The sequence below is a fragment of the Phoenix dactylifera genome, unplaced genomic scaffold, assembly GCF_009389715.1.
Source record: "Phoenix dactylifera cultivar Barhee BC4 unplaced genomic scaffold, palm_55x_up_171113_PBpolish2nd_filt_p 000007F, whole genome shotgun sequence".
Taxonomy (NCBI): domain Eukaryota; kingdom Viridiplantae; phylum Streptophyta; class Magnoliopsida; order Arecales; family Arecaceae; genus Phoenix; species Phoenix dactylifera.
In genome coordinates this window covers 4,282,484-4,309,174 of record NW_024067666.1, presented here as the reverse complement: position 1 = coordinate 4,309,174, position 26,691 = coordinate 4,282,484, and the positions used below count along the sequence as shown (strand labels likewise).

The 26,691-nt window shown below is 36.9% G+C and overlaps 3 protein-coding genes across 5 annotated transcripts in view; 2 read left to right on the top strand and 1 right to left on the bottom strand.

Moving 5' to 3' along the window:
- The first annotated feature begins 2,851 nt into the window (after nucleotides 1-2,851).
- LOC103704594 (ylmG homolog protein 1-2, chloroplastic-like) lies at nucleotides 2,852-3,801 on the top strand. The gene has a single exon (XM_008787946.3). It carries the CDS (start codon nucleotides 2,909-2,911, stop codon nucleotides 3,614-3,616), a length of 708 nt encoding a protein of 235 aa, XP_008786168.2. The 5' UTR covers nucleotides 2,852-2,908; the 3' UTR covers nucleotides 3,617-3,801.
- A 4,975-nt stretch (nucleotides 3,802-8,776) lies between these two features.
- Nucleotides 8,777-16,232, top strand: LOC120104518. 2 transcript variants are annotated; one of them, XM_039115799.1, is made up of 6 exons: nucleotides 8,777-9,320; nucleotides 12,883-13,042; nucleotides 13,438-13,614; nucleotides 13,708-13,791; nucleotides 15,214-15,295; nucleotides 15,566-16,232. In XM_039115799.1, exons 1-6 carry the CDS (start codon nucleotides 8,935-8,937, stop codon nucleotides 15,997-15,999), a joined length of 1,323 nt encoding a protein of 440 aa, XP_038971727.1. In that variant the 5' UTR covers nucleotides 8,777-8,934; the 3' UTR covers nucleotides 16,000-16,232. The 2 variants fall into 2 exon arrangements, with proteins under 2 accessions (XP_038971727.1, XP_038971728.1); XM_039115800.1 differs by having other exon boundaries at nucleotides 8,778-9,320; nucleotides 12,886-13,042.
- A 614-nt stretch (nucleotides 16,233-16,846) lies between these two features.
- The window catches only part of LOC120103847 (ATP-dependent DNA helicase 2 subunit KU70-like), a 30,612-nt gene continuing 20,767 nt past the window's right edge, over nucleotides 16,847-26,691 (bottom strand). Inside the window, exons 14-19 of one of the 2 annotated variants that reach the window (XR_003385116.2) lie at nucleotides 22,606-22,666; nucleotides 20,612-20,704; nucleotides 20,413-20,533; nucleotides 18,187-18,303; nucleotides 17,884-18,076; nucleotides 16,847-17,494 (exon numbers count right to left, since the gene is read on the bottom strand). Coding sequence is in view for 1 of the 2 variants with exons in the window: in XM_039115798.1 (XP_038971726.1) it covers nucleotides 17,381-17,494; nucleotides 17,884-18,076; nucleotides 18,201-18,303; nucleotides 20,413-20,533; nucleotides 20,612-20,704; nucleotides 22,606-22,666 (685 nt within the window). In the remaining variant the exon portion in view is untranslated. The remainder of the gene's footprint in view (nucleotides 17,495-17,883; nucleotides 18,077-18,186; nucleotides 18,304-20,412; nucleotides 20,534-20,611; nucleotides 20,705-22,605; nucleotides 22,667-26,691) is intronic. The other variant, XM_039115798.1, reaches the window with a different exon arrangement.

Below are 26,691 nucleotides of genomic sequence, written 5' to 3'. Positions count from 1 at the left end.
TTCAAGACATTCATTTAACGGAATTGATGCATGGCTTGAATGCTATGGGAGAAATGTCAGTTTGTATCGTTACTACAATCGATAAAAGCTCATTTACCTCAGAAGAAAACTTGTTTAATGAAATGCGACAAAGCAGGGACTCGTCCAAACATAATCCTGTGCTGTTGCAGAGATTTTCTTCATGGAAAAGATCTTGCAAAGACAGCGTTGTTTGATGGATATATGCCTCTGACTTTTGTAGACACTGCAAGGATAAAGCAAGCTCTGTTTGGTGAAATGATGTCTAAAATGAGAAGTAACCATTTTTGTGGAAGTCTGTACCTTAGCTTTGAGATCAAAAGGCAGAATATGGCAAACTTCACTTGAGAGAATATCAACATACCCAAACAATTCTGGATCACCCAAGGCTTTCTCAGCTTTTCTTGAAGCCTCCTGGCATGCATTGCAAATGGAATTTGGTGACCGGCCTTCGGTAGAAGAAAGCTTGTTTCCTATGAAGAAGTCAGTTGCTAGTTATGATTGAAGGCAAGTAGGATTTCATAGGTCTCATCAAGGAGGTGTGCTTTAAATTCGAATGCGAAATATTTTATCCATGCAATCATTGATTTTTTCCCTTAACAGTAGCAGCAGCACCTACTTCATGGCGAATTCGGCCATGCCAAATACTGGATTAATATCGAAGAACAATAAAATCTATAATGATGATTTTTGATGATTTACTTGCACTCACCTTGATCCATAAACATGGGTTCGACTTCAATCCTTGCATCCACATGAGCTAGCATAACAAACAGGACAACAGAGAAGGATAGCATTCCCATCTCCATCTTATACTCATCTTCCAGAATTATACAAGTTTTTGTTATAAAAACAATAATGCAAAGCAACATTAAAGACAACAGTAGAAGCGTGAAACTGTTCCCAAGCCACTAGCTCTTATCTTGCTTTTTCCTTCTTTGAGTACAAAAAAGCGCCTATCTTGCTAATTTAAGCACCCAAGTCCTGAATTTTTTTGATTGTTAAGAACTGTGGCCAACTAACAAAATCTACTAATGTCGAACAAAAAATTATATTGCCAGGGATTCGCAAGACATTATGGAACTGTGCTATAAGCTCAAACTATGCAGTGATAGAAAGAGAACATATTATGAGGCTAAGAGATTGAATATACCGATCACTTTTTTGCGAGGAGCTGAGATGATATGGCTGGAGAATGCTCGGAAGGAAGGTATTAATAAACACCAGCAGCAATCAAGACATAATTCTCTTCTCGTTTTGCACATTTTCCTCTTCCTTCTTCCCTTCAACTTATTTTGTTCCAGGTGTAGCTCATTAGAAGGACTAAGAGAAACCCATGACATATGGAAGCTAGTTCTAATCATGGGCTCATGCACCTTCCTAGAAAGTGTTGTGTGGACCGCGTTCGAGTACTAGAAGTCCCGGTCTTCCGTTGGGAAACTGATGCAGAAGCGGTTTCTTCATAAAATACGTGTACAAATACATTCAATAAAATCAAAAAACACTAACTTGCGGAGTGCATGTGGTAGCTCTCCTCTCTTCTGATCAGAAGATGTATCCTGAGTGGTAAATCACATAGGCAGCCATCCAGTCGGTTGCAGCTCTCTTTAAACATAACTCTTCACCAACGTTTCAAAAGTCTACAAATTTGTACCAGTTGCTTTCTTTTTGTCTCTTTGCTCCCGAGTCCCTGAGCATGTACATAATCTTGAACACGGATCTAGGAGGAGTGGAGAGTCTTAAATGACGTCACCAGAATCAAGGTTTTTTTTGTAATTAAATTGTAATTGACTCTCTCTTCTCTGATCCATTCCTCCTCGCCCTCGGGGCAAGACTACTCTTGGTGCTGCTCCATGCCGACATCAACATGATCAAGCGGGATTAAAGTATCGGTAGCCATGATCACATGAGAGAAAGCATTGATATATCTTGTTTAAAAAATATACTCTTACTTTTGGCTACATAAGCAGCCATCCAATCTGCAGTCCTATTAGCTTCACGGTATACATGCTTGACCTGGAAGGTCCCTCCATCCCCCTTAACTAGGAATTGGATTTTTCGAACATACTTTGGTAAGACACCGCATCACCAACTAGCTAATTAGATGTAAGCCCCTAGATTTTACCATTTGTTCCTCGGCATATCGGATATTAGCAACAGCTTCCGATTGTTATTCCCCTTCCAAAGATATGTTTTTATTGTTTTACTGAAAGCACCACTACCTGTCTGAATTGCATGTGTTAAGAATGCCACTAGCATTGTGTAGAATTTAGATTCCCTAACATATGGATAGTTAATAAAAAGTTAAAAGCCAGATTATGAAAATAATTATCACTATTTCTACAATAACAAAAAGTAAGGATTTTATAGTGATGTTATAGCAAGACAACAACGTAATTAAAATCTTGAGCTTAACTTAGAGCCTATCTGGCATCGTTATAGTGTTTGTTTTTTTCTTTTTTGGTTAATCAGATAAATTAAACCATTTGAGTATATTTTATTATTCTACAACTTAGTAAAATACTATATAGATATTGATATTGAAGATAATACTGCCATAAAATTTTGCTATTCTTTGCTTTTTGTTTTCACTCTTTATTGGAAGTAATAAATCTCGACTACCAAAATCTCTAAAATTTTTACAAACAATTAAAAAAGAAGAAGGGGGCTTCATTCATATCTAGTCTACTTTTCTTCTCCTTGAGTATTTGGAAACGAGAACCAAAAAAGTTTCTATTGGGCCCTCAGTTTCTATTGGGCTTTGAGCCAGTGATATGCGAGCCCAAAATGTTGGTCTTCACGTTGAAGTAAACTTGAAACCACGACCCTGGAGACCGTCCCCGCTACTTTGGACACCAAAAGCAAGGCAAACTGAAATTGTGCCTCATCCATGGCGACTGTCGTCTCCTCCACCGCCCTCTCCCTCCGAAACCCTAACCCTAATTCCACCCTCTGCTTCCTACACAAACCCCTCCCCTCCTCCCTGTCCCTCCTCCGCCTCCCCCATTCTAACTCCCTACACCTCCGCCTCTCCCGCCCCTCCAAATCCCTCGTCGTCTCCTCCTCTCTCGCCTCTCCCCCGCCGCCGCCCCCCACCCTCCTCCCCGACTCCACCCGCACCCTCTCCTCCCTTCTCGCCCTCGCCCTCTCCGTCTCCAAGCTCGTCCTCTCCCTCCCGGCCCGCATCGCCGCTGCCGCCACCCGCGGCGCCGTCCCCTCCACGGTGGAGCTTGCCGAGATCCGGGACCTCCGGGGGAGCCTCGCCTGTGCGGTGGGGCCCCTCTTCTTCGCGGCCCTCAAGGACCGGCCCAGCGGGTACCTCAATACCCCGCTCACCGTGGTCGCCTCCGGCATGGCCAAGTGGCTCGACATCTACAGCGGGGTTCTCATGGTTAGGGTCCTTCTCAGCTGGTTCCCCAACATTCCCTGGGATCGCCAACCCCTCTCGGCCATTAGGGATCTCTGCGACCCTTACCTCAATCTCTTCAGGAACATCATCCCGCCGGTGTTTGATACCCTGGATGTGAGCCCCCTTCTTGCTTTCGCCGTCTTGGGGACTCTTGGTTCGATTCTTAACAACAGCAGAGGGATGTATTGAAGGAGCTGCGGACAAAGAAGGTTTTTCTTTTAACTTCTCTCTATGCAATATTCATCCAATTCTGTGTTGGTTGAAGCCTCTTGATTAGGTTGGTTACGAATATATACGCATGTGATTGTCTATGAGTTTGATACACAATATCTTGAAGAAGAAATTTTGTCTTTTTTTCCCTTCTTTGCCTTAAAGTTTGTATTTTGTAACTTGAGGAGTTGGCAATTTTCTTTTTTTTTTTTTTTTTTGTGGGGGGGGGGGGGGGGGAATTACTGACATGCACAATTATTTCACTTTGATCCCTTCTTTTAATACTAATTCTGTAACTTCTTAGGAGATAGCTGTGCCAAATGGTCCAAAGAATTCTTAGATTGGAACTTTATTATCTATTTCTATGTAGGTAGTGAATAATTGCATATAGCAAGACAGTCTTAATCATTCAGATACCATTATGCTGCTGTAATTTTGCCCCCATTTCCTTTTGTGCTTTCCTTTGCCAAGGCTTTGCTCGGTATAGCTAGTGAAAAAGAAACGGGCCAAGAATGTGCTAAGCACTAATGGTCTGAAATTGGTCATTGTTTACTAGCTTAAAGAATATATATGTGCCATTTGTTTGCTACTTCAGAATGGAAAAACATATTAAAACTTCACTAGATAGCTAAATGAGAATCCAGAATGCGATAATGTTTGAGCTGAAAGCTTTCATCCGTAACTCTTGAATCTTATGGAATAGTTTACTTTTGTAGAAAACCTTGATAGATCTTGCAGTATAAAATTCAATCGACAATATATGTCAACTGGGAAATGATAAGATGTTTAAGTATATTTCATCTCTGGAACATTTGTGAGTATTTGTCCATATGAATGAACATAAGATTATGTTATGCTAAAATTTTTCTGGACATTGCTAATTTATAAATTCTTTGGACACATAATAATTGAACCCATTTTCGTTCTGGATCTTTTTTTTTTAATCTAAAATCGTCATACTAGGACTGGAATTCTGGAGTCTTTATTAGACTACAACCAGTCTATGGAGTTTCTGGACCAACCAAAGAAGCCTGTACATGCTTACGTTTAAAAATTGCTTCTTGATAATGAATTCGTTGCTTCATTGCTTTGTAAAAGTTTAGAGCCATGTTCATTAGTCAGATATATAAAATTCATGGAGGCTAAAGTGAACAAGCTGAGCTTTGTGCCTCCTCTAATTTCCATCAAAATAAGACTTCAATATGAAATCTGATACACATGAGTATTAGCACAAACACTTGCTGTCCTTGATATTTTTGGCATTTATGTTTAGTGATCATGTTTTCAGAACTTTAGTTGGCATATAATGTTCATGTTTCCTTGGTTTTAACAAATATGGTACAACTACTAAGTGTCTATGTAGTGTATGCCTGACATAACCTTCTGAAAATCCAATGAATGGATAACTCTATATAATATAAATAATTTCCTATAATCTTTAATCAGAAAAAATGATTTAATGTAATCGCCACTATAAACAATACTAATTTCATAATGTGGTGTATCTAATGTTTAAAAAGCCAAAGGTGTAAGGTACTGAGTAAAGCATGAGATATAAGCTTCATGCATCTCTTTGGTTTGTATTGTGATCTCACTAAAATATTTTGAATCTAAGCAACATAAATGACATCAGTATTATGTTCCGACTCATATGACCTTCATCTACCATAAGAAGTAACTTTATTTGAGATGCCCTTAGACATGCATAACTCTTATGACCCTAACATAATAGCATCTAGGAAGTAGAAATACTAGCATGTTTGTACCATATATGTATTGGATGCGGATACTTGTTGAATACTTCTCAAATATATGTCCAGAGCTAGTTTTAAGTATCCTATTTTTCAAAATAAAAAAAAACACTCTGGATATTTTTCAGACGCACTGAATTTACTTCCCTAATGCCTCCAAAGATGAAGAGGAGGGTGTTTTCTTGCTTTTAAATGTTAACCTTCGAACAGTAAAAGGTAAATTTTGGAGTCTACAATGTTCATGTTGAAAATATGAAGTGTATGGATTGGGATCAGTAATTTTTTGAGCTTGTAAAACTTGATGCGACCGTATAAAATATGAACTGTCAACTATTTTGTTCTGATAGCATCCTATGATTTATGGATGCTTTTCAAATTCATACCTACATACACACACACACATTTGAACATATACATATATGTGTATGTAGCTATGCATGCATCTATCTGTGAAACTTATTTGCTAGAATCAGAAGTGAGAGAGCGTGTGTAGGTTTGAGGTTCTGGGAAGATTTCGAAGTGGGTGCATTAGCTGAGGCAGAAGATTTTGGTTAATAAGGTATAAAATATATATGCTTCTTGATGTATCCAGGTGGTATCTTATCAATGTCCATGCTTCATAAACTAGCATAGGTTAACTATAAGATCTAAATTGAAAAACAAGCAGGAAATGTTTGCACGTGTCTAATCTTAAGCAAATGCATTTGCTTTTTACCCCAATGCTAATACAAACTTATTACTTGCATGCTGCTAGCTTTGAGAAGCACAGTGTGTGAGTGAGAGTGAGAGTTAGAACAAGACTTAATAATGATGGATCGTGTGATGTTGATAGAGTGCAATGCAGGTATCAGTTTGACCTTAACATGAGCGACTTATACTTCCAGGTGTTAGCTGTTGCATTAATTACTCTAAATGCAGAGGAAGTTTTGAAGCCACCTTGTGGGTTGTACTAAATTATCATCAAAAAATGAAACCTATAAGTCTGCTTCCAAAATCATCATGCCATAAATTCTACTTGACAAGTTTTCAATCACCTTTTCAATGATATGTGTAATTTTGAATGTGCCATGCACTAGAAGAAATTCGTTATTCTTTCCAACATCTCCTTCATCTATCTCCTCCTAGTCTTCAACACAAGAAAACAAATGTCTTTTTCTCCATAATACTTTAATTTAATTTTCTATATACCTGAATGCACTTTTCATTTTAAATGCCACGGTTGCAAATTGATAAATATTAATATCATATCTGGTCAACGTTGTTATTTTCAGACTGCATGATTCATCGTGATCTGTAATTGCTGCAGTGCATCAAAATCCAATAATTTTCAGTACAATAAGAACCATAATTGGAAACTATATCCAATATTTTTGTTTGGAGTTATACATATTTACTCGCCATTTGATCGTTACTTTCTTTTTGAAGGATCCATAATCATTGTTTATTTCTTCATTTCTTCTTTGGAGCTCATTCTCTGATTTCTTCTTTGTGCTTCCCTTTTGCTGATTTTTTATTTCTTCTTTTAGCCAAAAATTCTTTTGCCCAAGTGAGGCTAACCCTAACAGTGTATAACCTACATGAACATGAACACGACTGACAATTCTTGTTCGATCAAGCCTTATGATTCTGGTATCTTGCTCGAGCGGCAATGTCAACTTCTACGCCCTTGCGGACACGTGAGGTCTATCGTAGCATTTTTAGCATACAATGGAAGAGGGTCGAATTGGTCAGTTGCTTATCTCCATTACTAGCTGCCACCAGTTTAACATTTTCCACGAGGGCTCATGTGAAAAATGCTAATAATTTTAACAATGGCTGATGATACTTCCCCATCCCTCTTATATATAATAATATGAGAAAAAGACTGGCTTGTGATAGTTCCATCCCCGCTCCTTATGTCACATTCGAAACTTGTGACTTTTTTTTTTAATTTTAAAAAAATTAAGTTTAACTTTTTAAAATTAAATTTCTCTTCAAAAGTGATTTTACAATCCAAAAAAATACATTTATTCAATAAGTGAATAAAAAGTAGCACTCTTATCTTTTCATTATTGTCCATTATTTTTGCAATAACAACTATTACTTACAATAGTAATTATTCTATTAAGCTCCGCATCAGGAAAGATTGGGCACTCTTCGATTGCCACCACTCTAGAGTTTGGATTTGTGATCACGAAATCCGTACTATTCCGCTAGCCACCATCCAAAATGTATCCATCGAAGTTGATTTTGAGAAAACTCGAAGAATTGTTTGAGATGTTACAGGAGCAGAAGTAGAGTTCCACATATCTCGAACTATCAATGGCCTGCATGGGTGACCTCTACGGTCTAGATTCGAGTCCTCTTCATCATGAACTTTGGTGTAGGACTATTCTCTCCAGAAATTTGGGTGTTGTATAAGTTTTTTTGATGGCCATAGGGTCCGAGGTAAAATATTGCACTTTTGTTAAGATAAATATTACCTTAATTTTATTTGAAACAGCCACAGACTTTCTCAATCTTTACCCACTCTGAGTATATAGCACCGCACGTTGTGGCTGACAAGGGGTTGAAATAAGCCTAGCACATGCACGCAGGTCCATTGTAGGCTGCAAAACTTTTCCTCTTAAAACTAAATTACAACCTTGTGTGACCATACTAGTGTTGGCGGAGGTTCAGTAACAAGTTAGTATTGCATGTATTTTAGCTCTTTCGTAATTTATGTTAAAAAATTAAATTAATTAGATAACAAAATAAGTGAGCATGCCCATTTTGCATCATATATAGTAACGTATAAAATCAACAAAACAATGATCAACACAATCAAAACAACTCTGAAAATTTTTCTTTGTTTTTTTCCATTGACCACACTTGTTCTTTCTTATTCCCACGAACCAAATGACCCCTTAGATAATGCCATTCCCAAAATCTAGAAATTGTTACTTGGTTCTCTTTTGATAGGGTGTATATTGGACTCCCAAATTACTTAATGACCCAACCGGGAGTTATGTAGAATTTGATACATTGGTTAGCCCATGCGCATCATGACAAATACCAAATTGGGTTCCACCCAACAGCTGATTCTAACTGGAATTGAGGGCGAGGGGTAGGTGATATCAGATATACCAAGGCCAACCATAGCACACGGTATCCATCCTAAATTTTTAATTGATGCACCAAGCTAACCACCCGGCCACAGCTGGACCCTTCAACGCCTCGTGCCGGTCGCAAACTCCCATCACCGCCGAGTCAACCGACCGACCCGAGTAGCCAGCCCAACCAACCACATCGCGCCACGACACGAACTCCCCCGATAACTCCGCTGTATTTTATCCACAACGTAATATCTCTAAAGATTTATCCTGTGGTAATTTTCTCCTTCTCCCTCCAATTCTACCCCAATTCTCTCCTCTTTTCCAACCAAATCCGCCAAGAACGAACGAACCCTATCTATCGCTTCCCTCTCCACCGGCGTTCCAAGAGGATCGATCTGGTCCTGGGGTTTCGCTCTCTTCTGCGTCTTCTCCTTGGTCTCTTTTAGGATACGATCGAGTTGGAGAGGAAATAATGGGGGATATCTACACGGATTTCGTGGACTTCATGAGGCGGCCGGCGGTGGTGGAGACGTTCATCGATATTTTGCTGTGCGCGGTGCCGATCTGGGTGGCGGTGATGATCGGGCTGGTGATCGGGTGGTCGTGGCGGCCGCGGTGGACGGGGCTGTTGTTCTTGGGGATGAGGAGTAAATTCCGGTTCCTGTGGACGGCTCCGCCGGGCCTTGGCGCCCGCAGGCTCTGGCTGGCGTTCACCGCCCTCTCGGCCTTCTCCGTGTGCCGGAAGCTCTGGTCCAACTTCAAAGGGAAGGGCGAGGGCTCGTCGGCCGCGGAGGACTTGGGCTCCCGGTCGGCGGCTTCGATGTCGTCCGCGGAGGAGGACGGTGGTGGCAGCTTCAGGTGGGTATGAATCCATTTCGTTTCTTGTTTCTGAGTTGTTTTCTGTGCGACAGTTATTTAATATATGCATTTTCGGGAATGAGGATAGTGAATGTTGTGCCAAATTAGGGGTTCTTTCATGTTGATAGAAAGATAAAGCTTGGTGATTGATTAATTTCCAGGAAAAGTATTATCCTTCTTGGTTTCTATACTAATGGTGATTGTGAGATTGGAAGGTGTATCTTGGCTTTCTTGTGGATGCAGCTTGATCTTTCGAAATCTGAGAAGATTCGAATTGTAGAAAAAATGGGTCACGATACAAGAATTTATGTATCTTTGTCCCCTTCTTAACTTTCTGTGTGAAGATAGGCTTTAATTATAAACCCTATCTTCTTGAAAGGAGTGCACTTTAATATGCTTAAAGTCCCATTTTGTCTGTCAAATGATAAGGTTAGACAGAAGACTGTTAGGGGGGTGTGTGTGGGGTGGGGGGGTGGGATCTCCTAGAGTTTAGAGATGATAGAAGTAGCTGGTTGAGTTATGAGACTACTTGGTCGTCATGCATAACGAGTAGAGCCAGCAAATCATATGATTATGGCTCACAATTTCATGAAAGTTATCAAATGGGTCTCTTATCCAAGAAGAAAGAAACTCAGTGCTTCTTTAAGGTAGTACGGGGCCAGCTTGTAAAATCTTGAAGATTAACGTACCAGAAGCAAACAAGGAGAGCAAGCTAGAGGGAGAAGCAGCTGGTTATTACCGTGATGCTTTGCTTTACAATGACACGCATGGGCTTAGTAATTTGATTGAGAGATTAGAATTTCATGCATGCGCCTATCCTTTGTTTCAGTGGCCTCTATGAACTTATTTATGAATGGCTGATGCATTGTACAAAGTATGACTATGTGAAACAAATGAAATTTGACAGAGGATCTTTTTTTTATTGGATGTACTGGAAATGTGCATCGAAAACATCCTTTTGATATGATACCAGTTATAAAACTTTGTTTAGTTCTTTAATGGAGCCTTCTCAATGTTAGCTCTGGTGCCGACCTTATTTGATGGGAAAAAGGTTTTGTCGATATTGATGATGGTACTTTTGATATCAGTTATGTATTTCTAAATCAAAACACAGATTTCAAACTGGGAGGAAAATGATCAGGACTTCATATATTTCTTCATGGGCATCTGCTTCAATGTAATCATAGATAGTCCAGTACTTGATCACTTTTCCTCTCATTATTTTGAAAAGTAGCCACCTAGACTGTGGAGGCAGCAACCCGAGCTTAGGTGGTCACCTGGCCTTCCACTCAGTACCAAAACACTTTGGCAGATCTTATATGTTGACCGACTACCTTGCAAGAACCTCGATGGCAAGGGGAACTAGTATACACAATATCATGGAGTTGTCAATATATTAGGCCTGTTAGTTGAGTGGATTAGATATCTTTATTATGGTACTCTATTTTTCTTAGCTACAGCCAACCAAATTCACTAATACTTGATTAGTTGCTTATACTCGATTTTGGATTCATTAGTCATTATATGGTTGAACCTCTTGTTGCATCAGTTCATTTGAAGTATTCAACATGTTTCTTTTAAGATTAATTACCATTGTTGCATAACAGTAAACATATCATGTCACACTAAAATAGGTTTTGAATAAATTAAAAATTCTATAATTTATTTTACTCCTTTAATTTGTTAATTTAGTTTAATTTTGTAGCTATGTTTTAATTTTATGAGTCTCAATTCATGTTTAAATAGAATAAGCTTAAGTGGTTGCCTTAGTGCAAAGCTGTTTCGAGACAACCTGCATTTGCGACTATGTTTAGTTAAAAATATCCTTATTCTATATGTAATTTTTTGCCTTAATGCGGAAAATGTGATCTTATATAATCCAAGGATGTTGTCAAGAACCATCAATCTGACCTAAACACAATTAGCGTTGGATAGAATGCATTGGCTTACCTTGGCTTTTTGATTCTTTGTAAAAAGATTTCTATGCGGATGCTTTCCGACATGATTTAAGCATTCTGCCTCTTTAATTATGAAGCCCTGCTTGATGTATAACTATGTGATGCGATTTATGTTTGAAATAGTCATTTTTCTGATGAAAACCATTTGTATCTATTCAATATTAACTAATGATCAATAGTTGAAGATGACTGTGTTCCTAGGCCTTTTAGTTTCAATACTCTTGGCCTTCAAGCTTGATATGTCTAACGGTAGTATCCGGATCCGTCATCTTATGTTATGACCACCCTTGGAGATGCATTGGTTTCATTGGCCTAGGTTGGAAAGAGGATAAACTGCAGTTATACCTGAAATGTCTGCTGAACAGCCAAAACAGGAGGCTGGGATTGTTATACTTGACAGTTCTGATCAATGGCCTTTATCATTGGATAATCTCTTAGATATGGTGGAATGGAGCTATCCACCCTTCTTACCGCATCTAATTTTTGCAATGTCAAACTCCCTCCATTAGCAATAAGAGAAAAAGTATTGGTGTGTGTCTTTTTCAACTAAAATGTAACTAAGGAACTGTCAGTTGTAATGTGGTACTATGTAATTGTTAAAGAATCATTCACTTTTAAACTGAAATCAACTATTGTTTTGAGGATAAAAAAGGTTATCCTAGAAATACATATCCTGTTTCCAATTAATCCTTCTGGATTTGCTTAGAACTACTGTTGATATGTCGCTGGCCATAAAGATGCTTTTAATGCTTTTTGCCTGGGACAAAGGTTCACTTATCCATGAGTCTCAAATTTCCATTTAGGACATCAGTATGTAGTTGGGTATAGACTATGTGGGAGAGTCAGTCATAAAAAATACCGCCATTCTCAGTGTGATCAATGCAGAATACATTAGCATCAGGCTAAGAATCCCTGTTTCAAATGGTGAGATTGCTAGACCACAGCCACATGAAAGGAGGAAGAAATGATGTGAAGTAGATTAGAAAGATTAAGAACTAAATGCATTTCTGGGAGACCACTTCAATCATTAGCCTTCAGAGTCATGGCTGACCTAGGAGAGGAGGACTAAGATGGTGTTGCCATGGGATTTAGCCCTTGATGGGGTCAGTTAGCTATAAATTAGTTGCATATCTGGAGTAAGTTTTATGTGACATGTGATAGTGATACTCTTAAATCTTGGTATAAGTTTATGTTAAGCTCTAATAAATTTATATCCCAAATGAGTAGTTGTGCAACACAATGTTCCCCTATGTCTCATGAATAGTTAATTCCATGATGGGTATGGATGTGTTGTTTACTTTTTCAAAATTGTCCTCGCTGCTACTTTCACGGTGTTTTCGGGGAATTGACTAGGTTGTGTTGATTCAAGTAAGCTGCGAGAATCTTGTTTTTAGGACCATGTTGCACTCGGAAAAGGATTTGCTGGTATGCAACTTTCCAACGGTTTTTTTTGGCTAAAATTGAGGATTTCGGCATATAGATGGCACTCTACAGCACATCTATTTCAATTTATGTGGTTTCATATTTTTAAGTGGTCTACTTTATGTCTTTGAAGTTCAAATTACTCTTAACTTTCTTTGCACTTGATCTTTCTCTCGATCTAGCAGTGGAGCTTTTGAGGATGGGCATGATGTTGTTACTGACAAAGATTTGGAGCATTTATTGCATCTTTTAGATGGTAAGGTAGGAGATGCAGTATGGCAAAATCAGATGGAACGCACCACTCCAAACATGATATACCAAGCTTGGCGTCACGAACCTGAGGTAGAATGCAGTGTTCTTACATTTTGAACAATGACTGCTACAAAATAGTTTCTGATCGTCACTTCTGAAAACATTTTGTGTGTCTAACATTTTTTTGTTTCCTGGGCTTTGCTTCAAATTCATGCATGCACATGTGTTCTTTTTCTTCTTTATATTGTCCTTTTTTAAATATTTCGAAATGTTTCTTTATTAATCCATTTTATTTTCCACATTTTGACAGACTTCTTTTAGTTTATTTTTTCTTTTTCCACTAATTTTTTTTTTAAAAAAATGCTATGAAGATCTTTTGCTTTGTTTCTTTGCCATATAGTTTTGTGCTTTTGGTCGCATCATCATCACTGGTCTAATTTGTTGATGATACGTTCAAGATTCTGATGTTCTTTTTTGTTCCTCAGGTGGGCCCCATAATTTATCGCAGCAGAACTATATTTGAGGATGCAACTCCTGAATTGGTTAGAGATTTCTTCTGGGATGATGATTTTCGACTTAAATGGGATCCCATGCTTGCGTACTTTACTACTTTGGAGGAATTCCCTCAAAGTGGGACTACGATTGTTCACTGGATAAAAAAGGTTTTCCGCAAGCATCACTTATGATGTTGATTATCAAACTTATAATTGCAGATTAGTAAAAGTTTGACTTGATTGCTTATCTGTCATTTCCAGTTCCCATTCTTCTGCAGTGATCGAGAATACATTATTGGTCGACGCATATGGGAGTCTGGAAAGACTTACTACTGTGTGACAAAGGTATTACATGACAAATTTATACATTAGTTATGGTTATATCTACTGTTTAATCATTATTTAGCTATCAAATTAGAGATCATGTTCGGTGCTCTTTATATGTTTAGCCAATTTTCAATTTGTGTTGTTTGTATACTACTGTATTTGCTATAACTATGTTTTCTTCAAAAAGATTTTGTACGGGACAGTGTTTTCTAAGTAGAAAATAATAGTTCCTTTTTCATTTTCATCCATGCTCTAGCATAAAGGGCATCTGCTTCCATGTAGCTGGATACATGGCTGCACATCACGAAATACAAAATTCAAGATTCCCCAGCCCCGCTCCTTTTCTATTTTATTCAACTCATCTGTGAAGTACTATTTTTGTAGTACGTTGGCAGAGCAGCACTGATCATGCATACTGCATGTTTCACATGACATTGTGCAATAATTGTTTTAAAAAATGTTCCATAACCAGTGAATAAAATCACAGTAAATTTTTCTTCACCCTGCAAAAGCCAAAGGTTTCCATGATCATGTTCTGTATGATTGAAGGAAACATTACAAGGATGGAGGCCAAATGGGCTGTCAGACCTTTCTGATTACCTGTTCATCTTGGCCTGAGTTATAAGACTGTAGTTTGGTATTAGGGCCATAAATGAGCCAAAGACTAGCGATCTGGGCTCTGCTTAATCTTGGCGCAAAATTATAAAGGGTCAGTTTGAGATCGGCTTGAATCCACTTGAGAAATCCCAGCTCAAGCTTGGTTTACATATACTCAATATGTAATGCTCAAGCAGAGATAGAGCTGAACCTAGCTCGTCTAAGCTCGAGAATGCAGGTGGGATTTTTTGGTTTTTTTTTTGTGGTGGTGGTGGTGGGAAGTGATCTACCTGACTAGGTATTGCTGCCAAGGGAGGGAGGGAGGGAGGGAGGAAGATCTACCTTACTAGGTGTTGCTTTCATAGCAGCAGTTGCTAGGAAAGCCTTTGGAGTATATGACAGGATAGTGAGGATCTCTAGGAGACAAGTCCATAGCTGTTGCGAGGATACAGTAGCAGAGAGGGGGAGGGAGATCTGGAGGGAACTTTAAGGACAATGGTGACAGAATTCAGTCCACTGAGGTTTCAGTCAGCATGTGATGTGCCTGATGCTTTTGGAGTTTTAGATAGGCCCAGCTGACCTGTAGCTAACTTGTCTTAACTGGCATCCGAAGTCCAGCACATGTAATAATCTTTACACTATAGTGTTGATGTGAATAGCAGTCCATCCATGCATATTTTTCACTATATTTCGAGCTTCTCACAGTAAAGTTAGGATGGGGATGATTGTTGTTTAGCACATTCTGCATCTTTAGTGTGAGATATACACCATCAGCTATTGGTATGCAATATCCTAATTTTGTGTGCTGTTTTGCTGATTAATTCACCACATTTTATTCTACAGGGTGTTCCTTACCCAGCTTTATGCAAGAAAGAAAAGCCAAGGCGCGTGGAATTGTATTTCTCAAGTTGGCGCATCAGGCCAGGTACATATATATTTTAATTAATTTCGTGCTTCCTGTTATATTAGATGGGATGCTACTAGGGCTAAACTGTAGACAAATATGATTTAACTGAATCCCACAGAAGATGAAATCTCATGTACATCATTAAGATGGTGGGTTAATTGTGATCATGGCAGTTTTCCTTCCATGTCATGTTTGGATTCTATGGATCAACTATTATATTGTGTCATGTGGATCATATAATATTCTTAGTGACCTCTTTTTTGCTTGTTTTCATTGACATGAATGCAGTGGAATCCCGCAGACAAGATGGGCAGGTTTCTGCATGTGAAGTAACACTCGTTCACCATGAAGACATGGGCATTCCCAAGGATGTAGCAAAGGTCGGTGTCCGCCATGGGATGTGGGGAGCTGTTAAAAAACTGCAATCTGGTATGAGAGCATACCAAGTAATGAGAAAAACAGAGACATCCCTGTCCAGAAGTGCACTAATGGCACGTATCACCACAAAGATCCCGGTTGATGGCACCGTCACTCTCTCAGACCCAGAACCGTCCGGTGAATCAGAAGCAGGTAACAATGATGATGCCCATGAGGTCCGTCAAGGAGTTGAATGGAAATGGGTTGTTATTGGTGGAACGATAGCTGTTATCTGTGGGCTTCAGACCGGTCTTATTGGTAAGTCTCTGTTATTTGGCGCTGCAAGGAGGCTTGCAAGGAAGTGAGAGTTACCTTCTGCGCAGAGTTTATTTTGAGGGACTGATTTCTGATTCCTATTTAGAGTGCTGGAATGTTATAAATGACGGGAAAGCTGCGTATATAATTTTTTTGTTTTTATAGTTGACAATTAATTTGGTATCAATTTTACTCCGCGAGCTTTATATCGCAATGTTTTGTATGATATTCTTATCATTTTGTGGTGGGATATCTAACAGCGTACGATAAGCCCACTGGATATGCATACTGAAGCTTGCCCGTGTCTATGGTATTGTGTCCTGGCCGGATAGAGAAGCTTTTCATTCCAGAAATGGTCGTCACATTCACCGAACAAGGAATAACTTATAAGGTAAAGGGTGTGTGGCATTGATATTGGGGAGGCTCATCTCTAGATCTGATCATTTGGAGCTTAGAAATTATTATGGATTGAAGCAATGATCTCAGGTAATACCTGGGAGACCGCTAAGAGACTACTGGAAAATGTCAGATTACTACAGGTATGATGACTTTGTAAGATAAATCTCCTTGAGCTTGTGCCTATGAGGACTTCCCATCTTTTGCTTCTCCCATAGCTTATGTAGCACCTGATGACGAAACATTGCATGTGAAACAAGGAGACCAATTTAGCTAAAAGATAAACACCAAATATTGGCTGGAAGATTGGTATGGACAAACCTGAGAGAAAACTCACCCAAGTCCGCTGTCCCCTGCTATTCGAAATGATGTAGGGAGCGGAAACCATCACTCGCCAGCAATAATTGCTGGGAAACGAACACAAAACATTTTGCCGGCAAACCATCCATTTTGCTTACGTGCAGTAGGTCGAGCAGACTGGGAGATAAAGAGGGGTGGAACTGATACAGAACAGATTTTGAACTTGTATAAACGGTTTAAGGTATGCTGTAAACTAATAATAGAGGCAGGCAACTTAGTAGATGCTCATGCCACACTAACACTCACAAGGTCAACACTAACTTTTCATCATCCCATTCTCACTGAAAGTTCATCTGACATCACGTCCCGTCCATTCTTACGTACATGTCAACTTGTTAGGATACTTCTTTCCTCTTTCTGCAAATTATGTAGCTATAACACTTCAGCTACTCTAGCATCCTTAAAATCGTCACTTTTCCGCCAATGCAGAGCTTTAGACTACTTAAAATAATTAATATCCTAGAAACTGTAGCTTGTACTATTTGCTACCTTTCATTTACAGAAAAGAGGGGAAAAGGGAAGCGAGGATCTTTTTACAGCAATATTATAACAAAACCGATGAGCTACGTTGGTTGCCAAAGAAAACCCAGCTTCAAGCAATTAGGTCAACTGCAAAGGGCCCTTCCACGGTGCTCAGCAAGCTGCATGACATTTCAGTACAGCTTCAACAAAAATTTACTTGCCCAAGTGAGTTAAGATCCTGCTGATTAAGGCCTCTTTCTTCCCAGTAACTGGGAGATTGTGAGCAGTTAGGTAGTACTTTAACTCTACCACGGTCAGATCCTTCAGCTGCATACAAATAAAATCAGAAAATAGAAAATTATCATTAGTCATGAGCAAGATTTGCCAAACTGGTCGGTAATGTATCATATCGAGCATACAAGACTGTACCGGTACATGATACCATACCGTAACGACACTCGATATGCTGAATCTTACCGTACCATACCGCATACCAATAATATAATAGGATAGTACCGGTACAGGATTCGGCACTGAGGTAGCAAAACTTGGCCACAAAAATCAAATAATGTCCTTTTTTTTTAAATATAGAACTATGTTTAGCTGTCCAGCCCCCTACGACAACTAGTTTAAATACTCTTTAACTGTTTATGGCCACCTTTACTAAAGAACAAAATTAGAAGAACCGTAGCCTAAATCAATAAACACACTCTCACCTTTCCATTTTCTGCAAGATCAGCCCAATCATAACTTGCACTCTCCCTTGCAGCAGTTTCAGCCATTGCTTTACGCTTTCTAGAAGCTTCACTTCCAGACCCTTTTGCAGCTGCGGTGTTGGCTTCCTCCTGATCATGGTTTTCACCATAAACAGATATTTTGAATTCTTGAAGTGCACGGACAATTCCTGGCCTGCAGATAATAGCACAAGTTTGACTGAATTTAGGATTATAGAAATGGAACATCAATAACAGTTGATAAATCAAATTGAAGGCCATAAAGGAAGAAATATTGCAGCATACAGCAGACGAGTCACCTAGACAGGCCTTCTTCATCAGGTAAGGTTTCATCTTTGATTTCTGGCATCTCATCTTCACCCAAAGCTAAGGCTTGCAGTATCCCATAATGTCTTTGTAAAGCTGGACAGAGAAACAATACAATATTTTATGTCAGAGTTATCAGGGCCAAAAATTTGCAAAGTAGGATGGCCAGTTCTGCATCCATTTGATGGGCATCAATCTGCATTTCGGTTTATACCAGTGATATTCTATGATGTGACAGGCTGAAGGTTAGAAGTAAAAGACAATGATGGACCCTCATCAAAAACCAGCCAAAAATAAACTTTCGGATCCATCATCAAGAGAGTAAGTCAATTGTGAGATAATAGGTGAAATAACTTTCGGATCCTTCAGAAGCTGGGCACAAGTTTAGATTGCTTTCTGATGCAACCCTTTCTTCATGTATGGGTACAACTTGTGACAACTTATTTTGAGCACAAGATTCTAGTTCAAACATATCGATAATATTTCCTATCTTATTTTGACAATGACTTATTTGTTACATTGAATTAAGTGGGGATGCAACTCTTTCTTCATGTGTAGGTGCAACTGGTGACAACTTATTTTGAGCACAAGATTCTAGTTCAAGCATATCAATAATATTTCCTATCTTATTTTGACCATGACTTATTTGTTACATTGAATTAAGTGGGCCTGCAAAAACTAGGAAGTTTCATAGGAGCTCTAAATATCATTTAATTATTTTTTGAATATTGAAATCATGTCTCAGATGTGTAAACAGAATTTACTAATAAAATCATCACAAATAAAACATGAGCTTTTCCAAAAGAAAACAAAAAAAGAAATAATGAACACTAACAAAAAGCTGAGATATATAATATATAGTATCAAATGTATTGTCACATGAACATATCTAGGTGGGTAGACAAATGCTTGTGGGTAGATCCTCTTCCTCTTTCTGATTGCACCTCTCCCACATCCTACCTTAATTCCTACCTTATTTGGAGCATGACTCAACTTATTTGTTACATTGAACTAAGTGGACCTTAGAAACATGAGAAGTTCCATCGCAGCTCTAATGTCATTTATTTATTTAAATATTGATATTAAGTCTGGATAATATCGGGTAGGGCTGTCCATGGGCCAAATAGCCCAGCCCATGAAAAACCAGGATCGGGATCGGAATTTTAACCCAAAAGCCTAATTCGGCCAAAAATTAAGGTGGCCTGATTTATTCCAAGCTGGACCTAGATGGGTTTTTGGTTCAAAATAAATAGGAGCCTAACTTGGACCTGCCCCAGCCTGAAATATAACCCACAGTAGGGTTGGGCCCAGGCCTAGGCCCTCGTGCTTTATTTTATCCAGGCCAGGCTCAAGCCTAAGTTCTAAAATCTGGACTTGCTTCAGATATAAGCCTGACCTGACCCACCCCGGTCCATTGGCAGCCCTAATATCAGGCATAGCTTATTGGATCGGTAAGAAACTAATATTCACTATTGCTATGCCCACATAATGCCGCTAAGGAGTGGACTGACAATATTGTACCGACACTCAATACGGCCAAAATACCGGTTAGGTGCTGGTACGAAAACCTTGCTTTCTACATTACACATATATAATTAATAAATAGAAGTTTTCAAAAAATCTTGAAGCACTTAATTAGCACTATTTTTATAAAATTTAGAATAAAAAAAATTATTTTATGAGTTAAATTACCTTCAACGTGTTTAGGTATATCTGAAGTAATCTTGATTGGCTCATTTGACTCAGCCATGTAGGCTAACAATCATGCAATTGGGAAGGTAAACATTAGCTGATGAAGTCAGCTTGAAAGCAATCAAATGGTAGATGAACTTCGAAAATTTTCAAGAACTGGTTTAAAAACTTGACCATTCTGTTTGTTAGTGCTTACAAATGAAAAGGAATATTTTTATGTGCTACAATTTACACTGGGTAAAGAAAAAGGTAAATAAAGGATGGAAAGAACAGAAAGAAACACATGCCTTAGGGAAAAGGACTTTCTATTCTTTCTTTTTTTCGAGGAAAAGAAAGAAGAGAGTTGTTTTTTTCATTTCGATATGAATTTGACCTAATTCTTTGGATGCATGGTTTATTATTAATGACCTAGTCAACCGCATACTTCTAAAAATGTATGATGCTCATGATAGATTGTTAATAACTGTACGTTTTATTAGAATGGAAAAGAAATCATAGGATGTTGATTAATACCAGGATTTGCAAACTGGCAGACTGAAAAGTCTTTTAAATCTATACGTCTTGATAAAGCAGAGGCTTTCTTGATTTGATCATCTGTGGCACGTGGTGCATTAGCATCAACAGCCATATGAAGCTGCAAATTAACTTGGATTAGTAAATTAGTAAATCAAAAAAGAGAACTGAACAATAATCAAAGTGCAAGTTTTCTTGCCTCTTCAACATGTCTAATATCATCTGAATATGGAAGATATATCATATGCATTCCAGGAGGCTCCACTTGACCACTTGAACTGGTTATTTCATCCTGTTTAAATGCATTTATTTAGCTAGTTTCACTAGATAGTTATTCAATACATAGTTGAATTCAGCACTTCAGGAACAAAATATACAAACAAGCACTTTAGAATGACACTGATATTCACAAAGAAGCCTTTCACATAAGTTATTATTTTTTTACAATAACTTATTATTTTTACCAGAATAAGGATTAGAGATCTTGTGATTTTTCTGAAACTCGATGTCCCTTCAGTTCTTATCACAAAATACAGATTTTATAAGTGTTATTTTCAAGTGAACATTACCTGTTATTACAGAACTTTACTTTCAATTTGTAAGTTATTCGACAAAGATATAGTTTTCAATTTAAGAATCATGATAATGCTAAGTTCCTTTGCTTTTCATTCTGCAAGGAAATCAGACTCAAAATTTTAAAATTCCACAACAATCGTTGCAGGACTATATATATAGATGATATTCTCATTGCATGACTCCATAATTTGATACTTTACTAGACTGATAGTAATCAAGATCTCAGCAACAAATTCTGAAAGCAGACCTCTTAAAAATAATCCTAAAGAAAAAAATATTTGTTCAAATTAATGATGTTAAGTAATTTTCTTGATAATACATTGTCTCCACATGCTTCTCGTGAAATAAAAATAATCAAGAGACTACACATGCATAAAAGTGTGAAACAACTAACTCTGGGTATGTGAAAACAACACTGGTTAATCCAGAAAAAATAACATATCCTAACAGCATAGTTGATCCAGCATTTACAAGGTCATCCATCCTTCTTGCCTTCTTGTCTTCCTACTCTTATATGTCATACTTCCTGGATATGTTTGAATAATCCAGCAGATTAGAGTAAAAAAAAGTATACAACATTATTGGATTCCTTAAGATTTGGGGTAAAGAACTATAATATTCTTTCTGATAAAGAAGGGATTATTCATTTTGAAGAATGTATAAAAGATTCCTAAAAGAATCAATATCCTTGCAACTGTTGATACATGTCTAACACCAATAATCAGCTATTTATAACCAAAATAATTATTTGGATGCCTGAAACATTTCCCTGCAAAGCGTGGAGTGCAATTTACCACATGGTGCAAGTGTTCATCCCGTATTATATCTCAAATTATGATATCTAAAAGAAATGGTTATATCCTGCATGAAGCGGCAAGATCTCAAATTATGGTGCTCAACATCAGATTCTAAAAGCAAGGTACTCGCTTTTACGAGCGTGCATATACAACTTCAATTTAGTGTTATGGATACACATAAGCACATATGTATGTACATACATGTACAAGCGTTAAAAGAGGTGGGTGAACTGGTACTCTTCTGATACAATTAAAGCTCAAATACCACCAATGCAAAATCAACATCTAAAATACCTAGAAAAACCAAAATCAAATGTTCTGTAGATATCCAACATAGATAAACAACATAGTGTAATGTTTTGATTTATTTTATGGTTTACAAGCACTCAAAATTCTCAAATCATCTATTTTGGTTTTTAATTTGTATAGATCCAGATAGTCTGGATCTCAACATATCCTACAGCACATTTTAGCAAACTAATTCTATTGCTACTGTCCATTTTAGGTCCAGTAGATGCATAAGTTAGATAATTCAAAACATGTGATTGGTTGTTTAGGTACTTTAAGTATTGCAGATCATGATCAAAAGGTGGATCCTTGATTTAAAAGGTTCACTATTGCTTCCTTTTCACTAGGATTGAGGCTCCAAGCCCAATGGAAAGAAGCTAGATCAACTCGCTCTCTTAACGTGATTTCCGATGCAATATCAACAATAACACAACAACTGTAACTATGAAAATTTCACTCTATTGAATGACGACTTTGCAACCTAATATATACATATATATGTACAGGCATTGTGGCCAGTGGAAAATATTACTTGCGCAACAAGGGCAACCAGCTGGGGATGATATAAACTTCCATAAAATGCAAGTGCAAACCTGAAAAATATTGCTAGAGTCAATACATGTAGCAACAGCAAAAAATAAATATTTTGTTAAACCACGAAGACTTTAAATGCTAGTGTGACCAATTATTTACCCATCCAATGTGATACAACATTCTCGTCAGTTCAATAACATTGCCAAATTCATTTTACTATTTTCTCTGTACTTAGATTCCAGCATAGATATGCATATAAATAGTTCTAGTAGATATAGAGTTAGGTGATGTGAAGAAATGCACTGACTAATACCGAAGAGAGCTTCATATAAAAGATGATAACTAGGATAGAAATATTAAAGTCAAATGTGACGATAATAAGACCAATTCTGCTGTATAGATCAAAGTGATAATTAAGCATAAGGAAAACATTGAACCAATTTCTAAAGGCAATTGGTGCCAAAGAACAATTGATAATTGTTAAACTTAATGCTATAGATTAAATATATAAGTAAAGGCCCACTAAAAGCTATATTAGTATGATTGCAAGGTCAAGACCAACTATATCTCTTGATTTTTCCCATGTTTCCGCTTTTCTGGTATATATATGCTAAATATTTTTTAGTGATATACTGGGTTTAAGATTGGGGAAAAAGAAAAAGGGAACGGGAAGGCATCAAATTTTTTTCAAATCAGTTTCATTACTTTATTGGATTCTGGCCTCCTATCATATATATGGAAATTCTCCATTTAGGAGCATTATGAGAACATCAATAAGTGCTATTATCATATATATTGTTGATAATGTTTGGAATCAATAACTTGTACCAATAGAAGAATCAAAATAATCTACCTTGTTATTGATGACTAAAAATTTAACAATAAAAAATGCGATGATCTTTCAAACCATACTTTAGAATTTAGATCACAGCACAATAAGCAGGCTTCACTATCTTAATCCACAAGACTAGACTAAACTTTTGCAGATACGGATGCTAATCTTTACATGTTCTATACATTTCCATTTTCAAGCGACATAAAGAACCTTTTGATATATCCTTAATAGTCCTAAAATGTTTGCGTCAACACTTTTGCTTCAGTTCCAGCTCTCATGCAAGGGCATTGAGAGGGTGACTCATTATACCTGGCAAAGTGGGATTTAACTTGGGAAATGTGTTGCTCAACTTTTCACTACACTATTATTGCATATCTTTGTTTGTTTCTGCCAGAAAACATATGTTCATACAAGCAAACTCATCAACAGCATAGCTTAGAAAGGATCTTTAGTCAAACTTTGGGATTAGCTCAAGAGTACCTGAACAAACAGGTGAGGCACTATTTGCTTACTATCCATGCTCAAGATGCATTAGAGGATGAGGCCAAATAACTGCAGAGAAGACTTCAACTGGCTATCCAAGAAAACTTACTTCACTTTAATTAGACTTTTTGAGCCTTAAGAAATTCCTCAAACTAAATGCTCAACTACCACAGCATGGGTACATAGAATCTCCAACATCACTCATGTCAAGGAAAATGATTCAGCACATACAAAGATTTCAGAATGAGCCAGACAAATTCGTTAGCAAGATAAGTCCCTGCAAAGGGATGGTGCAATAACTAAGCAAATGTTCTTGTAACCCTATGGCCTCTCAAACTTCTTATACATGAGGACTACATTGTTATCACAGATTTAAATCCTCTGCGCCAGCTATTTTATATATGTTGGTCGTTCTTTAGCTCGTGGACATCCAAGAAGAAAATAACAGTTTCTTAATCAAGCACCAAGTATGAATCTTTTTCTAAAACCTCTGTTCAAATAGCATGATTAAAATTATTTTTTCCCATAAATCATGACCAGTTTTATGCCATCCACCTCACTCTCTAGCAGCAGGCAACCGAGTATACTTGAACCGAGTTATCTATGTGCACAGCAAACTCATCAATGGGACTACACTTCAGTAGTGAAAGAGTAGAAACACGCATATTCAACTCCAACATATCACTCACAATGAGCAGCCTTATGTTATCTTTGCAAAAGCATTGCATGGATCATTTCTTCTTCATCTTTCATTCTAAGCTTCAATCCCTTCCAAAGGATACCTCAACTTACAGGTGAATGCAGAAGGAAAAAATAAGAATCATCTTTGCTTGTACAATTTGCATGCAAATGGAAGCATTCTTTTTTGTCATTCAATGGGACTACACTTCAGTAGTGAAAGAGTAGAAACACGCATAGTCAACTCTAACATATCACTCACAATTAGCAGCCTTATGTTATCTTTGCAAAAGCATTGCATGAATCATTTCTTCTTCATCTTTCATTCTACGCTTCAATCCCTTCCAAAGGATACCTCAACTTACAGGTGAATGCAGAAGGAAAAAATAAGAATCATCTTTGCTTGTACAATTTGCATGCAAATGGAGGCATTCTTTTTTGTCATTGCAAGTTTGAGTTGCATATGTCCATCTTTATTAGGAAGATCAGCATTTACTTTCAATAATTGCGTATGTCCTTTTACAAAATTCTTTAATCTTTTTTTCCTACATTTTACCCAGTAATGACAAGTTTACAAAGTCCGTACTTGACTTTCATAGCTAAGGACATATCCATGTAGGAAAACACTAGAAGGGTTTAGGCCCCATTTAGCATTGTTGTAGGTAGTAGAGCTTTTGTTTATAGAGCTTTGGTCAGCAGAGCTTTTAATAAAAAGTCGTTTGCTGTCTGGTAATCTGAAGTGTTGTGGAACTTTAATATCTATTTGGTAACCAAACCGACAAAATACTTTTAGTATCAAAAAATGATAATATAGGACATTATATAGTGCCTTTAGTTGCATAACCATTTGGACAATTTAAAATTGTTATTATGAAATATTCCTAATGTATAAATTATTTATTTTGATATTTAACCTAAATAATATAATAGATATAAAATTTTAAATTTATCATAAAATACAACAATACTTTAATAATATTATTATATTATATTATAATAATGAGATATTATTATTTTAGTATGATATGAATATATTATATTATAATATTATTAGTGTATAATAATATTATATTGATATAACATGATTATTATAATGCAATAATAATGATGATAATAGTATAATATTTTTATAATGTTATATAATATAATTTAATATTATGATAATATTATTATATTACATTATACTATACTATGTTATAATTTTTCTTGTAGACCTTTTTCAGCTTTTGGATGAGCTAGAAAGTTGTTTCAAAATTTTTTACCAAGCACCTTAAAATCACCCAAGAGGACCAAAAGCTCTTCAAGTAACACTATTTCACCCTCCAAAAGTAATGCCAAATAAGGCCTTAAGTTATAGGCATGTATGGAACCATACCTCAAAACCTTTACATGATTTTACAGGTAAAATTATATATGTACTGGAATATATAAAGAACAAGGTTCTAAAACTTGGTTGGGTTCCAGTTTTGGTCATCTAGATAGAACTTTGACATTGGTAGTTTTGATAGTTTAGCTCCCAGTTTGGGTCAAAGAGGTTTAGAGAAAGATTCCAATAAAAAATTAAGAAGAAACATCAAGAAAAGTTATTTCACATCATTTGTTGTATTTTGAGTTAGTTAGGACTTAGGAGCATAATTTACATAGTTTGGATGGTTTCACGTTGAAACTAAATTACTAATACAATAAATATATTATACTTTTCCCTATTCCTATAATTTTCCTACATTTTTTTACTATTTTCTAATAATTTCCTTACTTTCTCTATTTTTTATAATTTCTCATATTCTCTCTAATTTTTACAATTAATTAAACTTTTCACTAAGCATATTCTATTCTATTCTATTCCATTTTAATAACTCAACTAAGTAAGATAAAAACCATTTAAGCACATTTTATTGTATTTCATTTTACTCATCAGCTGAACATGAAAAATTCATTTATTTACCAAAAAAAATCATTTAAGCATATTTCCCTTTATTTATTAGAATAACCCATCTAAGCAAGAAAGATCCATCTAAACAAAAACCTATTTTATTTCACTATTTTATTTTATTATATTATTTTATGCTAAAGAACTAGAGAAGAAAA

Excerpts from the sequence above, each read along its gene's own strand:
- LOC103704594 (XM_008787946.3), top strand. The coding sequence starts at position 2,909 with ATGGCGACTGTCGTCTCCTCCACCGCCCTCTCCCTCCGAAACCCTAAC.
- LOC120104518 (XM_039115799.1), top strand. The coding sequence starts at position 8,935 with ATGGGGGATATCTACACGGATTTCGTGGACTTCATGAGGCGGCCGGCG. Across the intron at positions 13,615-13,707 it reads TTGTTCACTGGATAAAAAAG|TTCCCATTCTTCTGCAGTGA; the intron begins GTTTTCCGCAAG and ends TGTCATTTCCAG. Across the intron at positions 13,792-15,213 it reads CTTACTACTGTGTGACAAAG|GGTGTTCCTTACCCAGCTTT; the intron begins GTATTACATGAC and ends TTTATTCTACAG.